Raw genomic sequence first — 18,505 nt, 5'->3', positions numbered from 1 at the left:
TGGTTCTTTCATGACAATATTTTTTTTTCACATTACTTAACACTTTCTGAACAAAGGAAACTAGACCTCTTTGGATTGTAGCACAAATGCACCAAGTGTGCTGACAATCACTGCTCTACAGAGAAAACAGAGAAATATACACACAGTACTATACTTCCGTATTTATGCTACTTTGATCTGAAGCAAAAGAAACATCTAAACACAGTGAAAAGATATTCAAATCATTAATAATCTGAAAATATTTGTGGTCACCTTAATACAAGCTTTTAGTAATTGTATATATGCACAATATATAGATTCAAAGCAAAATATTATGCACATGCTTAATACTTATATTCGAGCAAAAAACAATGTGAGTTAGTAAAGGGGTTTGTTTTCTTACCACAATTGATCTTTGTACGTGTGTAAAATGTTGAAACCTTTGCCCTTCATTCCAGATGTCAACATCTCTCTTGTAGACATAGTGGCTACACCAATTGCTACAGGAGCCCTGCACAACAAAAAGAAACAACCAAAAATAATGTTGTTGGGGTTCCACTTCTGGATAAGCCTCTGATGTCCTTGCCCATATATGGACAGTGATGTCAGGGGACTTTAACTACGGAATCCCCAGCCAGAGAATTGGTAGCACTCTGGCAGGGGACTCTGGGACTGGAGCAGCCCCTCACATCACGGTCCATGGGATTCCGTAGTTGAAAGCCTCTGACAACACTGTCAACATATGGACACGGACGTGAAGTGCTACTCCAACCTTGGGAGTCCCCGGCCAGAGCGCTACTGATTCTCTGACTGTGGACTCTGTAGTTAAAAGCCTCTGACAGCACTGTCCACTCTATTGGTCTCCGTTGGGCTAATGGAGCCATATGGACACGTTTATAGTGTACATAGGGAGCTTTCCCAAAGCACACGCTAAACCTATGGTGAAAACTTTATGTGAATAGGCCCTAAGTAGAACAGATACTATGGGAGTTACTACTTCCATTAAAGAGGCTCTGTCACCAGATTTTGCAACCCCTATCTGCTATTGCAGCAGATAGGCGCTGCAATGTAGATTACAGTAACGTTTTTATTTTTAAAAAACGAGCATTTTTGGCCAAGTTATGACCATTTTCGTATTTATGCAAATGAGGCTTGCAAAAGTACAACTGGGCGTGTTGAAAAGTAAAAGTACAAGTGGGCGTGTATTATGTGCGTACATCGGGGCGTGTTTACTACTTTTACTAGCTGGGCGTTCTGATGAGAAGTATCATCCACTTCTCTTCACAACGCCCAGCTTCTGGCAGTGCAGACACAGAGCGTGTTCTCGAGAGATCACGCTGTGACGTCACTCACAGGTCCTGCATCGTGTCGGCACCAGAGGCTACAGTTGATTCTGCAGCAGCATCAGCATTTGCAGGTAAGTAGCTACATCGACTTACCTGCTAACGCCGATGCTGCTGCAGAATCATCTGTAGCCTCTGGTGCTGATGTGTCCTCGCTCGTCTGACACGATGCAGGACCTGTGAGTGACGACACAGCGTGATCTCTCGAGAACACGGCTGTGTCTGCACTGTCAGAAGCTGGGCGTTGTGAAGAGAAGTGGATGATACTTCTCATCAGAACGCCCAGCTAGTAAAAGTAGTAAAAACGCCCCGATGTACGCACATAATACACGCCCACTTGTACTTTTACTTTAAAAACGCCCACTTGGACTTTTGCAAGCCTCATTTGCATAAATACAAAAATGGTCATAACTTGGCCAAAAATGCTCGTTTTTAAAAATAAAAACGTTACTGTAATCTACATTGCAGCGCCGATCTGCTGCAATAGCAGATAGGGGTTGCAAAATCTGGTGACAGAGCCTCTTTAAGTTAGTCTTTGAAAGGCTAACTTAATTCCAAGCTCTGACTTGACTCATTTACTCATAGCAGAAGTGCCATTTACTTTACTTATAAAAGCACTAACTAGCTGGATATTGATCCATTCAGGGTCAGGAAGGATTTTTAACTATGGATTAAGACGACTTATTTTCCCTTTGGGTATGTTCACATGCTTAACAAAAAACGGCTGTAAAATACAGAGCTGTTTTCAAGGGAAAACAGCCTTTGATTTTCAGCCGTTTTTGGAGCGGTTTTTCTATTGAGACAATGAAAAACAGCTCCAAAAACGGCTCAAGAAGTGACATGAACTTTTTTATGGAGCATTTTTTTTACGGCCCGTTTTTCAAACGGCCACGTAAAAAAAACGCCCCTTGGGCCCAAATCGACGTTTTTGCCATTGAAGTCAATGGGAAGATGTTTTGAGGCATTCAGCCTCCGTATTTTTAGCAGTTTTTCGGGGCATTTTAGGTCGTGTGAACATACCCTTTGAGGGTAAATTGTGCCATGACCTACTGACTATATTATATGGACTGACTATAACTATGTAAAGACTTTTCATGTCTTCCATGACCTTGTAATGTTTCCTGCTAAGAGGTTAAGACATTATCTTTTGGACATATTTGGACATCAGGAATAAATGCATTATGCAACACTCGGGAGGGAAGACTTGAGATTGACATGTGTTTTATACACGTCTAATGTAATCGGCTACAATACAAATATATTTGACAAATCGTACTATGATATACAGAATGTACTATACCTGCATCCCACTAAGTTGACTGCACATAGTCTCCCCCGCTGTACCTCTGGAAGGCCTGTAGATGGCACCACAACTCCAGGCAGCATCAGATCTTGAAAAGAAACATCAGCACATGAATCATATGATAGGAAACTTTCTCTTGGTAATAACATCCATCATAGAGTGTAAGGAAGGGCAGCGACTTGACTATTAGTTACTCCATTAAAAGCTCATTTTCACTTGCCATGCCTAGCCCCAAACTGTATGTGTCATCATGTCATATGTCATCATTATGTGTCTAATGAGTTCTTGAGCAGTTTTTAGTCTGAAGTAAACGTGCAAGAGTGTTATGTACCTTGAACCGACCCTACAAGTAGATATAATGCTGCGTAAAAACAGAAAGGCCCATTGTGAAGGTATAGCTAATAGATGTACTTAATTGACCGTACAAATAGACCAAAGGATTTCCAAGATTTTTTTTGTTTTTCAACAATCACCTTAAAACTCCAAAAGAATCCATTCACCAATATACTAGTGCCGAAAAATCATAGTCCATGTACAAATAACAATATAACGGTCACACATTGCCTACGATGGTTTGTGTTGTGCGAGTCTGTGGATGACGCAGCCATGTAAAACATCATGGACGACACTTCAGCTTCAGGGGTCCTGTGCAAAGTTTTTATAGAGGCAATTGATGAAGAAAAATGTTTTAAAAAAAAAAGAAAAACTAATTTAAAAAGCCAAAAGACCATCAAATTTAGCTGCCAGAGATTCAGCATTGTATTCTCAGGTTTGTGGACACTTCGGTACAACCTCTATAGGTACTTTAATGGCAGGCCACAAGTGGTCATCACCAAAAATATGTTATATACGCAAGAAACATCAAAACAAGAAGATCTGATTGACATAAATTTACATTATTTATTTTTTTAGGAGGACATGCTTTATAAGAAAACAATTTAAACCTGATCTGGTATTAGGATTAGATCAGTAGTAAGGCCCCATGCACACGACCGTAAAAAACCTGCAAAAATTTACCCATTCACTTTCATTGAACGCGGACACCTTTCCGTAGCGCTACGGATGGGTGTCCGTGCCGTAGAAATGTTCAGAAAATTATGGAACATGTCCGTTCTTTTGCATTTTGCGGGCCGTGCTCCCATACTTTGTATGGGCGGCAGTCGTGTGATTGCGGGCACGGTCGTGTGCATCGGGCCTAAGTGAATTGGTTTAAAAAAAACAAAAAGCACAAATAGGAGATAACAAGGTCGACCCAGGAATAGAATGTCGCTGGTGTCACCCACTGTATGCCACCATACAAGCCATGCATGATTAATTTTCACCAGTTTCAAATGAAAAGCCCCATCTAAGACCGCAAATCCGATTTGGAAAAAAACCTGTGCAAAAAGCACCAATGATCCCAAACATCTATGAAGTCATCATATCAAGTTCTACTTCTCATAGATGGATGGTATTTCACAGGTCACTAAGCAGAAGATAGACAACTTAGGCATCCTTCACATCTGCGTTTGGCGTTTCCATTACTCTTCTCAGTCATAGGAGAAGAAAAATTTAAAAAAATGGAAGTGCTGGATCTTTTGTATGGCAAACACCAACGGTGGCCAACGGAACCAATTGACTTTAATGGGTTCCGTCGGGTTTCCACAACGGTGTCTGTCGTTTTACAGCACTATTTTGTCTGGCATTTTCGACCGCATCTGTGACGGAAGACCCGAACGGAAACTCTGACACAGATGTGAGCTAAGTCTTACAGATGTAATATGCTGGGGGAGGGGGTGGGTGATGCAGGAAAGCAAGCAACATCTGCCTTTAAGGGGTATTCCTGTAATGAAAGTCTTTGTCTTGTCAATTAGCTCAAGGACTTTTGCCAATGTTCTACATTAACGCTTTCATGACCAAGGGTGTCCAGGTCAAATTTTCCATTTTTGATATGCACTACTTCAAATGATAATATCTTTGGAACCGCTTTGAGTATCACAACTATTTTTACTTTGTTTTTTTTTACAAGACTTATGAGGCGTTAGTTTTCTAGATTAGTTTAATTAATTCAGTGTTTTAAATTTTTATTGAAAGCAGACAAATCACAAAAAATTTAAGAAAAAACACATTTTTGTAAGATATATATGCTTGATAAAGGTCCTATTGTAGGACAGAAACGTTGCTTTTTATTGACTGACTGAATAAACCACCACTTTTTTTTCATATTGGAGTGCTGCAAGATTTCTTTTTCTACATACATTATCCAGTCCTTAGATCAGGACGACTTGCTTGGCACCCATACAACTGCCTTTTGTGAGTGCTGCTGCTTTCTAATCATAGATATATATATATATATATATATATATATATATACACATACACTACTGTTCAAAAGTTTAGGGTCACTTAGAACTTTCCTTATTTTTGAAAAGAAAAGTAGTTTTTTTCAATGAAGATAACATTAAATTAATCAGAAATACACTCTATACATTGTTAATGTGGTAAATGACTATTCTAGCTGCAAACGTCTGGTTTTTAATGCAATATCTACATAGGTGTATAGAGGCCCATTTCCAGCAACCATCACTCCAGTGTTCTAATGTTACATTGTGTTTGCTAACTGTGTTAGAAGGCTAATGGATGATTAGAAAACACTTGAAAACCCTTGTGCAATTATGTTAGCACCGCTGTAAACCGTTTTGCTGTTTAGAGGAGCTATAAAACTGACCTTCCTTTGAGCTAGTTGAGAATCTGGAGCATTACATTTGTGGGTTCGATTAAACTCTCAAAATGGCTAGAAAAAGAGAGCTTTCATGTGAAACTCGACAGTCTATTCTTGTTCTTAGAAATGAAGGCTATTCCATGCGAGAAATTGCCAAGAAACTGAAGATTTCCTACAACGGTGTGTACTACTCCCTTCAGAGGACAGCACAAACAGGCTCTAACCAGAGTAGAAAGAGAAGTGGGAGGCCCCGCTGCAAAAGTGAGCAACAAGACAAGTATATTAGAGTCTCTAGTTTGAGAAATAGACGCCTCACAGGTCCTCAAATAGTACCCGCAAAACGCCAGTGTCAATGTCTACAGTGAAGAGGCGACTCCGGGATGCTGGCCTTCAGGGCAGAGTGGCAAAGAAAAAGCCATATCTGAGACTGGCTAATAAAAGCAAAAGATTAATATGGGCAAAAGCACACAGACATTGGAGAGAGGAAGATTGGAAAAAAGTGTTATGGACAGACGAATTGAAGTTTGAGGTGTTTGGATCATACAGAAGTACATTTGTGAGTCGCAGAACAACTGAAAAGATGCTGGAAGAGTGCCTGACGCCATCTGTCAAGCATGGTGGAGGTAATGTGATGGTCTGGGGTTGCTTTGGTGCTGGTAAAGTGGGAGATTTGTACAAGGTAAAAGGGATTTTGAATAAGGAAGGCTATCACTCCATTTTGCAACGCCATGCCATACCCTGTGGACAGCGCTTGATTGGAGCCAATTTCATCCTACAACAGGACAATGACCCAAAGCACACCTCCAAATTATGCAAGAACTATTTAGGGAAGAAGCAGGCAGCTGGTATTCTATCTGTAATGGAGTGGCCAGCGCAGTCACCAGATCTCAACCCCATAGAGCTGTTGTGGGAGCAGCTTGACCGTATGGTATGCAAGAAGTGCCCATCAACCCAATCCAACTTGTGGGAGGGGCTTCTGGAAGCATGGGGTGAAATTTCTCCCGATGACCTCAGCAAATTAACAGCTAGAATGCCAAAGGTCTGCAATGCTGTAATTGCTGCAAATGGAGCATTCTTTGACGAAAGCAAAGTTTGAAGGAGAAAATTATTATTTCAAATAAAAATCATTATTTCTAACCTTGTCAATGTCTTGACTATATTTTCTAGTCATTTTGCAACTCATTTGATAAATGTAAGTGTGAGTTTTCATGGAAAACACAAAATTGTCTGAGTGACCCCAAACTTTTGAACGGTAGTGTGTATATATATATATATATATATATATATATATATATATATTAGTACACAAGAAAATGGCGACAGCACTCTGCGGACAGTAATGCCACCTAAGCCACTAAATATAAATAAATATGCATTGCTGCTGAATCTACTTACAATAGGGAGGATCTTAGACCACATTTTGACAAAATTGTGTGAGCCCACCTACCACGACAAGGCAACCTCTATGTGGTGGGAACCTACGCTGCACACACACCCAGAACTGGGACTGAGCCGACATATACTTCAAGATGAGATATATATATATATATATATATATACACACACACACACAGTGAAGGAAATAAGTATTTGATCCCTTGCTGATTTTGTAAGTTTGCCCACTGTCAAAGACATGAACAGTCTAGAATTTTTAGGCTAGGTTAATTTTACCAGTGAGAGATAGATTATATAAAAAAAAAAAAACAGAAAATCACATAGTCAAAATTATATATATTTATTTGCATTGTGCACAGAGAAATAAGTATTTGATCCCCTACCAACCATTAAGAGTTCAGCCTCCTCCAGACCAGTTACACGCTCCAAATCAACTTGGTGCCTGCATTAAAGACAGCTGTCTTAAATGGTCTCCTGTATAAAAGACTCCTGTCCACAGACTCAATGAATCAGTCTGACTCTAACCTCTACAACATGGGCAAGACCAAAGAGCTTTCTAAGGATGTCAGGGACAAGATCATAGACCTGCACAAGGCTGGAATGGGCTACAAAACCATAAGTAAGACGCTGGGTGAGAAGGAGACAACTGTTGGTGCAATAGTAAGAAAATGGAAGACATACAAAATGACTGTCAATCGACATCGATCTGGGGCTCCATGCAAAATCTCACCTCGTGGGGTATCCTTGATCCTGAGGAAGGGGAGAGCTCATCCGAAAACTACACGGGGGGAACTTGTTAATGATCTCAAGGCAGCTGGGACCACAGTCACCAAGAAAACCATTGGTAACACATTACGCCGTAATGGATTAAAATCCAGCAGTGCCTGCAAGGTCCCCCTGCTCAAGAAGGCACATGTACAGGCCCGTCTGAAGTTTGCAAATGAACATCTGGATGATTCTGAGAGTGATTGGGAGAAGGTGCTGTGGTCAGATGAGACTAAAATTTAGCTCTTTGGCATTAACTCAACTCGCCGTGTTTGGAGGAAGAGAAATGCTGCCTATGACCCAAAGAACACCGTCCCCACTGTCAAGCATGGAGGTGGAAACATTATGTTTTGGGGGTGTTTCTCTGCTAAGGGTACTGGACTACTTCACCGCATCAATGGGAGAATGGATGGAGCCATGTACCGTCAAATCCTGAGTCACAACCTCCTTCCCTCCACCAGGACATTAAAAATGGCTCGTGGCTGGGTCATCCAGCACGACAATGACCCGAAACATACAGCCAAGGCAACAAAGGAGTGGCTCAAAAAGAAGCACATTAAGGTCATGGAGTGGCCTAGCCATTCTCCAGACCTTAATCCCATCTAAAACTTATGGAGGGAGCTGAAGATCCGAGTTGCCAAGCGACAGCCTCGAAATCTTAATGATTTACAGATGATCTGCTAAGAGGAGTGGGCCAAAATTCCATGTAACATGTGTGCAAAACTCATCATCAACTACAAAAAAACGTCTGACTGCTGTGCTTGCCAACAAGGGTTTTGCCACCAAGTATTAAGTCTTGTTTGCCAAAGGGATCAAATACTTATTTCTCTGCGCAAAATGCAAATAAATATATATAATTTTGACAATGTGATTTTCTGTTTTTTTTTTTTATATAATCTATCTCTCACTGGTAAAATTAACCTAGCCTAAAAATTCTAGACTGTTCATGTCTTTGACAGTGGGCAAACTTACAAAATCAGCAAGGGATCAAATACTTATTTCCTTCACTGTATATATATATACATACATACACACATACACTGTACAGCTCTGTAACAATTAGTCCTCTTCTCTCTCAGTCACCCTGGATCGCTGTGAGGGGAGAGTGAAGAGGGCTATATACACACGACCGTGAAAAAAATGGCAGTCAACAATGAATTAACTGCCAGTTTTTCATGGTTGTCTTGCACCAACGTCTCTCAAAATTTGAATCTATTTCCCGGCCGTCTGACAGTTTTTAACATTTAAAAACAGTTAAAAACATTTTCCATCCGTTTTTCATGGACGTAAAAAAAAAAAATGGATTCATTTTATTCGTTAGGGCTTTTTGTCCCAACCGCCTAAAAATACCACAGTGCCAATGTAGATAGTGTCGCAATTCCACTGTAGATAGTACCACATTGCCCACATAAATAGTGCCAGTGCCCACAGTAAATAGTGCCACAATTCTCCCTGTACATAATGCCCACACAGTGTCCATGTAGATAGCGCCAGTGTCCCCTGTAGATAGTACCAATATAATGCCACAGTACCCATGCAGATAGTGCCACACCCCCTGTATATAGCACCCTCACTGTAGATAGCGCCACACCCCCTGTAAATTTGCGGGGGTTGTGGGTGGCACTATCTACAGTGGGGGTGTATTCCAGGGCTCTCAAAGCCATGGCGCACATGAGTGTGCAGTGCTGCTCACACTGAAATAGCACTGCACTCATTAAACCCCTTCCAGGCTGCCGATGTCTATACACGTGCTAACTAGCAGTTAGAACGTATATAGCCGTATGCCAGTCGTGAAGGGGTTAATAAGACCCAGTCTTCAAATGCACTGAAAACGATATCATTGGGAGTTATAGAAACTTATGAGTAACAACACTCTAGGACCTGTTCATTCAAGATATTATTATGAAATATAAAATGTAATTGGAAAGGGCATTTTGGCCACTGTAGTCTAGTAAACGTAACCGTTAATACATATGGCTTACACATCTTGTTTCAGAACTTTAAAATAACCTCTAAGAGAACTGCCTAGAAGTGAATCCAGTGGACTGTAAGCTATTAGCCACCTTATGACCAAAGGTTTTCTACTTCTATCCGAAGCTGCTCTAGGTGTAGAGTTTTCCCTTGTTTTGGGGTTTTGAGTTGGAAGTGATGGATTGCAAATACCTTCTGGCAATATCTTTTAGTGGAAGGCTTTTTGGTAGCATTCACGCCACACAACAAGTCATCATGGGAGCACAGATACAATCCCATCTTCTGACTTGGACTGCCAGTGGACCTTCGCATTTGCTCTGCGGCTATCCGGTACATTAATTCGATGACATATGGCGGTGGAATAAACAGTAAGGACAACCTGGATGTGCGCCATGAGTAAAATAGTTTAAGAACATTGTGGGAAGATTAATTAGAACAGGTGGTCCAAACAAAAAGTAAAGCTGCAGCCCATACCAACCATAGAACCATCAGGTTACAGTTTTCATTTTCGTAATATCTTCTGGAAAATAAAAGCCACAATTGCTTCACTTCTCATTTGGAATAGTTTAAAGGGGTTGTCCAGCGCCTCAAAAATAAATAAATAAAATCCTTGAAAACACTATTAAAAAGGAGGCAGCCTTCAGTCACGTGGGGTTGTGTCGGCCGTCATCAAGTAAGAGGAAACTACAGCACTGCCGGAACCACGTGACTGGGTTTTGGATAGGTGATTTTGCACACATTTAAAATTAAAGTATATGGGTTAGTGGCTTCTTTCCATATAATAGGATGAATGATTACCATATTAAGGTCTCTGGATAACCCCTTTAAGTATGTAGTCGTGTTGTTATAAACCACTTCTAGCTGGTCTTTCATGATATCCAGCAAGACAGTAGAACAAAGTAAATGCCAAAAACAAATATCAATAACAGATTTTGGCATTAACAGATAATAATTTAGGGAAACCGTATCCATTACCTGCTCCGCTAGCCATCTTTTCAAGAACCGGTGGCCAGGTGGTAAAAGCCGGAAGAAGATCTGGATAACTCCATAGAGTATACACTGTGTATAAACAAACAAGATTAAATACTCACAATGTATGTCGATGTAAAGATAGGTTGCATGATTCTCATCTGTGATGATAGCAATAGGTTAAACTCCTTCCTTCAGTCCTGACTGTGCTTAAAGAGGCTCTGTCACCAGATTTTGCAACCCCTATCTCCTATTGCAGCAGATCGGCGCTGCAATGTAGATTACAGTAACGTTTTTGTTTTTTATTTTTAAACGAGCATTTTTGGCCAAGTTATGACCATTTTTATATTTTTGTAAATGAGGCTTGCTAAAGTACAACTGGGCATGTTTAAAGTTAAAGTACAACTGGGCGTGTATTGTGTGCGTACATCGGGGCGTTTTTACTTCTTTTACTAGCTGGGCGTTGTGAATAGAAGTATCATCCACTTCTCTTCACAACGCCCAGCTTCTGGCAGTGCAGACACAGCGTGTTCTCGAGAGATCACGCTGTGACGTCACTTCCTGCCCCAGGTCCTGCATCGTGTCGGACGAGCGAGGACACATCGGCACCAGAGGCTGCATTTGATTCTGCAGCAGCATCAGCGTTTGCAGGTAAGTCGATGTAGCTACTAACCTGCAAACGCCGATGCTGCTGCAGAATCAACTGTAGCCTCTGGTGCCGATGTGTCCTCGCTCGTCCGACACGATGCAGGACCTGGGGCAGGAAGTGACGTCACAGCGTGATCTCTCGAGAACACGCTGTGTGTCTGAACTGCCAGAAGCTGGGCGTTGTGAAGAGAAGTGGATGATGCTGATTCGTCAGCATAATACACTCCTATTCACAACGCCCAGCTAGCAAAAGAAGTAAAAACGCCCCGATGTACACACACAATACACGCCCACTTGTACTTTAACGTTAAACACGCCCAGTTGTACTTTAGAAAGCCTAATTTACATAAATATAAAAATGGTCATAACTTGGCCAAAAATGCTCGTTTTTTAAAAAAAAAAACGTTACTGTAATCTACATTGCAGCACCGATCTGCTGCAATAGGAGATAGGGGTTGTAAAATCTGGTGACAGAGCCTCTTTAACCCTAGACAGTAGTCAGTCGACTGCTGCCATTATGAAGAACATTATCAAATAATGTTATAATACCTTGATACATGTAAAGAGAAATATTGTGATCTTGGCGATATCTACACTGCTCCAATCACTTATTATTATAGAGAAATTCCTCTAATCTGGCATTATGGGAAAGGTCAGGTGCCAGATTATAAAATGTTTTCGATTTGGTCAAAATTGCCAGACAAAACCTAGATAATTTGTCTGGTATAATTACAAACACCATGACGGAAACCTGACGGACCCCATTACAGTTAATAAAGTCCATCAGACGCAGTTGGTGTCCATCGTGCGACAGATCCGTCACTGAAGTCATTTTCGTTGTTCTGCTCCTATGACGGAGCAGTACGGTAATGAACTAACGCAGATGTGAACAGAACCTTAGTGTTATTTTTATTCAGAGGATTCATAATTGCCTATTTCTTCTTAAGCCGGCCATATAAATTAAAACCTTAACCCAAAGATTTTGATGGGATTGGTGATAGATCTAATGGAAAGAAAGAAAGAAAGATGGGGCTAGTTAAATCTCAACATGTCCAACCCTTTTTTTTTATTTTACCACAGATGAAAAGTCACTAGTCAGTGACAGATTACCTTCTCTCCTTAGATATAAACATGCATGCTCAACTGATACAAGCCTGCGTGTTTACATAAGAGATAATTGTGGGCAGAACGGGCAGCTATCTAATGTGTCTAGCCTACTTTAGTTCTTTTCGCCTGGTCCTGGGAGATTCCAGTTTATTTTGCATTTCAGTGCCGGATTATAGGAATTGTACTGTATTACTATTAGACCAGCTTTTAGTCTGATTATTCCATATGGAATACTGAACAGGTCATGCTTGTTTCCCTATTAAATGCATGGAGATAAACGGATTTGCGCAGAGCGCTTTTATACTGCTTTATTCAAGGGGAATGGAGATAAGGTAAGGTATTACCAAGACTATAGGACTTATCCAGGCCATGTGCGGCGAACAGCGAGCTCTGCCCTAAACGTTCTCTTTCCATATAATAATGCATTGCTAAAGAGCCAGGAAGGGTGTGGCGGTGCTTTAACATGACTTATATAGTATACAGCAATCATATACACACCTTGATTTCCAAATTCTTCATTAACATGAGTGACACAACTGCTACATCAACATAGCGTCACATTGAAGATCTACTGCTGATATAAGGAATACTAAAACGAGGGACAATGAAAGTGCAGTTGTATGACTGATAAAAATCTAACCAATATTTCCACCTAAAATTTAAATAAATAGAAAAGCCTTTTGTATATTCTAGTCTTTTCTTGGTTATAACTGGTTTTTGGGAAAGTCATGTGACAACCAATAAGGTCAACTTTACAGCTCCAACAGGGGATGATTATTCCGTTTTACCAGATGACTAGACAGAACTGAACAGACAGCATAAATAGGCAGATTTGCCATTCAGTAGACTGAGAACCCCATTATTCCACAAATAAAAATATGAACCATAAAATATCTGAAGAGTATTCGGGTATATTCACACACAGCGGATTTGTTGCAGAAATTGTAAACTAATATTTATTATTGCTCGTGCCCCCGTAAAATAAATGTTATCGGCTGCATGATGTGTATATGCTGTTCATGGCGACATATAAAATACACATTGATCGTCAGCACATGGCTGTCGCTAGGCAACAATGACGCTCCTGGTCCAATGGTGAAGTCTTCTCCTCGCCGGCTGCAAGAAACGGACTAATGGAAGAGTTCACCAGATCCTCGCCAACTACTTCAAACCACCATCATTTGCTGGTGGCAGTTATAAAACCCTGTGTGTAAAGGCACCTAAAGCCTAGGTTTACTATGTTATGTGTAAATAGGTAATGCTGTATCTGAAAACTCTTTCACTAATTCCCATGCACTTTAATAACGTCAGCAGCATTAAGTCATTGTTAGCCACACATTTCACAACATATAAGGTCACTGTTATGTATTTGCCCCCCAGCCTTGGCTACAACTCACAGCTCCATAAGCATTACTGTGCACTGCATTAACATATCAAAGCCAATGGCATTTTGTAACCAGTGTATTGGCTAATGTCAGAACTTTCTCACCTACACTAGGGCATGTTCATTTAACCGTACTCCGCTCAGCAAGCTTTATATACACAACGTATCCTGAAAAGAGACATCCACACAGTGATTTTTGCCGCACTTCTACTGGGTGATAGATGGCAGTGACAATCGCTATGTGTAAACGGTAAATCAAGTCTGTCTGATTTAACTGATCTGTATAAAAATATTTAAGATTATACAAAGTCATGACTACAAAAGCATCAAGTACAATGTTATCTTAACAGAAAACCACTAATAACAGAGCTTCATATTGCTATACTGGAAGACATTTTTTTCTCCTTCCATCACAGCAAAACATTCGGGTATGTAAATGGTCAGTTTATATTGAAAAATGTCCAGCTTACTGCTAAAGAGTTTCTTTGCTTCAATTTATTTTTACAAACATACAGTTATTATGGCAATAAGAGAGTCCTGCCAAGTGTTCCTGCCTCAAGTTCAGATACAATTTTGCCTTGACCTGAGTAATCTGAGGCAGACTGGTTGCCAGGGACAAACTGCCTGACAACCCCTGAAAAGACTGGTACTTCGGCATCTCGTGACAATTTTCAAAATCCGTCACCTGACCCTGTATAAAGTCCTGCCGCCTGCTCTGACCTTTAGCTTCCCTGACCATTCGGCATTCATTTACGTCAGCCGCCATCAAGGGAGACTACTACGGTAGTAGCAACCAGGGGTTCCCCCACAGCAAAGTCCACATTCCTGTACAGGGCCTAAAGGGTGAAGACCGGGGGTTCCCTTAGATTCGCTCCCTGTAGTAGCCCCGTGTCAAATTCCTTGGTGACAAGGAGGTTCACGTAACCCTCACCTGGCCCAGTCACAGCCCATTCCTCGGGCTGCATGACACAATGTATCACTTGCAATCAGACTGTAGGCCATGACTTATCAGTTTCACTCAAAACTGGCTGGACTCTGCTCACATTAGAAAATAGGATAAGCAGCTTGGCAGTAGTCAGTCAAAGCCATTACTAATAGCAGGCAGCAGCATTGATCACATTTTTGTAAAAAATTAATTCATGTGACGAGCCTCTTTAATAATTAGTAATTGGGATGATCATTTGATTATGGACAAAATCTGCATGTAAACCCAGCCTAAAACCTTTGCCACCTGGCAGAACTTTATATGTACAGCTGTATGTCAGCCAATCGCAGACTGCAGTTTTATCAAAGGAGTCCGGGCTGCCCAAAGAACAGAGGGACCTATCGCTCTGGCAAAGCCTGGGGGGTATTAGCTTTTTGTTCCCAAACTCTGCTTATGGCAGCGGAGATTGCGGCCAAAAATCTGCACACAATTTGGCGCCTTTTTTCGTCTGGAATCCCCTGCGGGTTCGAGGACGTTGTGCTGCATATTTTTACGCAGTGTATCCAACCTGTGGGAACATACCCTTATAGTTTTATGGATTGGGAAGCTATAACGAACACAGACTGTTTTTTGAGCGGACATGTACTAGAACTTTCTTAGTAGACAATAGATACTAAGCATTCTAAAACAACATGAAAAGCGTCTCAGTGGGCTAACTCTCCATTATACTGATAATTCTCTGAATGTGGGAGAATTATGAGAACTAGTGCAAGGGAATAGTCACAAGCCCATATGATGGCTACATTCTATGACACTACGTGTAGTATTGGATATGGAAGCTTAACAGAACAGATATCCATCCATTATAACCCTCCACAAATAACTTTTCCTACTTACCTGTTGGATAAAGATATCTCTCCAATTCAAACATGATGGGATTCTTGATGTGGACGTAGATGGTCAGTGAATCTCCTTTGTGGGCATACACCTTAACAATATTCAGCTCTTCTTTGGATGGCATCAGTTCTGACAGGTTTTCTGTGCTCAGTGATGGGAAGGATGAGCCAACATCGGCTCGCAGCTTTCTCCTGTTCAAAAAAAAAAAAAGCCAATAAAGTACAAATCTTACATATACTTATGGCAATACTGCAACAGGCTGAAACACTGTGTTATTTTTATTAACATGAAGAATCTGCAATGTACTGTGTGACCTTTTTGTTTCCAGAGATATTACTGTAATCCCTCTACATAATATGAATATGGAGTTCTAAGGTTCTGCTAATATGTGCTATAAAATTGATAAGACCGCAGCTGCATGGACAGGATTGTTTATATGCTGCTTATCCACAAAGACTGGAAACATGCACAGATCCCAGGCCTATTATCTTCATCAAACAAAACTACTTCCCACTGGCAACAGTCCCCAAAATCAGCACTCCGAGAACACCTTTTAATATACACTGAATGGCCACTTTATTTGGAGACCCCTATCTGGTGGCGTGTTGGACCTTCTTGGGCCTTCAGAATCGCAGCAATATGTCATGGCATAGATAACACTAGATGTTGAAATATTCTGCGGAAATATTGGCCCATGCGGACAGGATAGCCCTACTGTTCAAATGTCCATCCACAGGTATAAGAGGACCCAGGGTGTGCCCAGAAAACAGTCCCAACACCATTACTCCACCAGCCTGAGCTGTTGACACATGACAGGAAGGGTTCATCGATTCACGCTGCTTGCGCCAAATTCTGACCCTCCCATCAGCATGCTGCAACAGAAATCTGGAGTCATCTGACCAGGCCATGTTTTTTTACTGCTCAGTGATCCAATTTTTCCACTCTTTTACACACTGGAGTCTTGCCTTTCTGTCTCCCTTAAACAGCAATGCAAATCGAACCGGTCGCCTACTTTTACAGTCTATCCGTGCGAAGGAAGAACAAATTGTGCGTTCGGACTAGTTATTTGGAGCATCAACGTTGTATTTGTCTGCAATTTGCTTGACTATGCAGTGCCTACTCGTCAGAACGATTCTTGACATCCTCAGCTGACCGCTTTCGTAGAGGAGTTGTTTACGTCCACGGGATCCGCTTTTGCTGGATGTTTTTCCTCGATCATGCCATTCCTGGTATACTCTCGACACTTTTGCACGAGAAAACCCCACAAGTTGGTAGTTTTTGAAATACAGGCCCTGGTTAGTCTAGCACCATGATTGGGCCTCATTCGAAGTTGCTCAGATTGATCGATTTTTCCATTCTCATGTGAATTTACGCTAAAACGTACCTACGGAAAACTTGCTCACTTGATTTTATGCTGTACTCCGGGGTTCCATGTCTAATTTCCATACAGGAAAGCTCTAATCGTAAAAGGACAGATGTCTCTAATAAAGTTTCCGTTTCAGTGTGTAAGGTAAGAAAAATGTAATATTTAAAATGACACACAAAGGCTGCCTAGCTAAAGGGATTAGTGTGACTTTCACCAAGCTATTTAACCTATTAAAAGTGCACCTGTTCTAAATTTAAATATGGCCCCCCCTACATGACCTCAAACTAGCACCCAAGTAACCACCAGAACTCTCAGAAATGATAACTGAAGGAGAGAAGTCGTTTTTGCATGGCAGAAACGGCTTACAGGTCTCCAACACATAGCAACAATCATTTACCTGCTAATTGGCATCATTTAGATGATCACATTACGTCAGGTGCACTTTAACCCCTTAGCGACATACAACGTACAAGTACGACGGTTGTGCGCTGCCCAAAGATAGTGCAGGCTAAAGAACTGGATCTGCGCCATATGTGGCAGGTCCTGGCCGATTTAAACAGCTGACACTCGCCTGTAACAATCTGGATAAGAGATAACCCCTCAGATGCTGCTGTCAATAGCGACCGCACCATCTGAGCGGATTATCAAAAAACACGAATGGGACAAATTTTTTAAAAAAAAGTAATCAGAAAGCCATATGTACCCTAATATATTACTTCACAAAAAACAAGCCCTCAGCACTACAACGACTGAAAAATAAAAACAAGTTATGGGTCTCAGAATATGGCAATACATAAGAAAATTTATTGTTTAACAGTTAGTTTTTGTTGCTGTAAAATTAGTAAATCATTAAAGTGTACCTCCACTTTCAGTGAAAAACAAATAGAATCGCATAGCGCTAACTACCGATCTGGATACGGGAGTCGTGGAGACGAGTAGGACACTCTGTCACCCACTGAAGAGTTAGGAGTCACCGACAGCATGGACTTGACACAGTCCGTGCTGCTGCTGGAAGCCAAATCAGTATTACAAGTGATTTAAAAAACTATTTTAGCTCAAACTCCTGCACTATAAGGGTATGTTCACACGGCCAAATTACGGACGTAATTCGGGCGTTTTACGCCTCTAATTACGTCAGAAAATGCGCCTCGATAGCGTTGACAAACATCTGCCCATTGAAAGCAATGGGCTGACGTTTGTCTGTTCACACGAGGCGTATATTTATGCGTCGCTGTCAAAAGACAGTACGTAAATAGACGCCCGCGCCAAAGAAGTGTCATATCACTTCTTCAGACGTAAATGGAGCCGTTTTCCATGGACTCCATGGAAAACCAGCTCCAGTTTTGTCCGTAATGGACGCGGCGTTCAAGCGCCTGCACATGCCGTTACGGCTGCAATGACGGGGCTGTTTTCTCCTGGAAACAGCCCCGTAATTTGGGCCGTTACGGACGCTGCCGTGTGAACATACCCTAAATAGTTTCTCACTGAAAGCGAACACACACTTTAAAAAAATAAAAATAAATATGAATTTGGTTTTGCGATAATAGTATTGACCCGCAGAATAAAGTTAACAGATCATTATTGCACGTTAAATGCTGTAAAAATGACACCCTAAAAAGCAATAGCGGAAACGCAGTTTTTTTTCCCATTCCACCCTAATGAATTTTTTTTCTTCCATTTTTTAGTATTGTATATGGTACAATAAATGGTGACCTCATATGGTTATGTTGATGGAAAAATAAAAAAAATTAT

General features: G+C 41.1%; 1 protein-coding gene across 3 annotated transcripts in view; it reads right to left on the bottom strand.

Annotated features, from left to right (window-relative positions):
• Window positions 1-18,505, bottom strand: part of EIF2D (eukaryotic translation initiation factor 2D) — a 114,163-nt gene that overhangs the window by 39,731 nt on the left and 55,927 nt on the right. For 2 of the 3 annotated variants that reach the window (XM_075853702.1, XM_075853701.1), the window contains 4 exons: window positions 15,388-15,578; window positions 10,433-10,516; window positions 2,623-2,713; window positions 383-490 (listed from right to left, as the gene is read on the bottom strand). In XM_075853702.1, the coding sequence (XP_075709817.1) occupies window positions 383-490; window positions 2,623-2,713; window positions 10,433-10,516; window positions 15,388-15,511 (407 nt within the window). In that variant the 5' untranslated portion in view covers window positions 15,512-15,578. Of the gene's footprint in view, window positions 1-382; window positions 491-2,622; window positions 2,714-10,432; window positions 10,517-13,670; window positions 13,734-15,387; window positions 15,579-18,505 lie in introns of those variants that run through there. The other variant, XM_075853703.1, reaches the window with a different exon arrangement.

Source organism: Rhinoderma darwinii, chromosome 2 (assembly GCF_050947455.1).
Source record: "Rhinoderma darwinii isolate aRhiDar2 chromosome 2, aRhiDar2.hap1, whole genome shotgun sequence".
Lineage (NCBI taxonomy): Eukaryota > Metazoa > Chordata > Amphibia > Anura > Rhinodermatidae > Rhinoderma > Rhinoderma darwinii.
The sequence above is the reverse complement of the archived record's forward strand: the minus strand, read 5'-3'. Positions and strand labels throughout refer to the sequence as shown.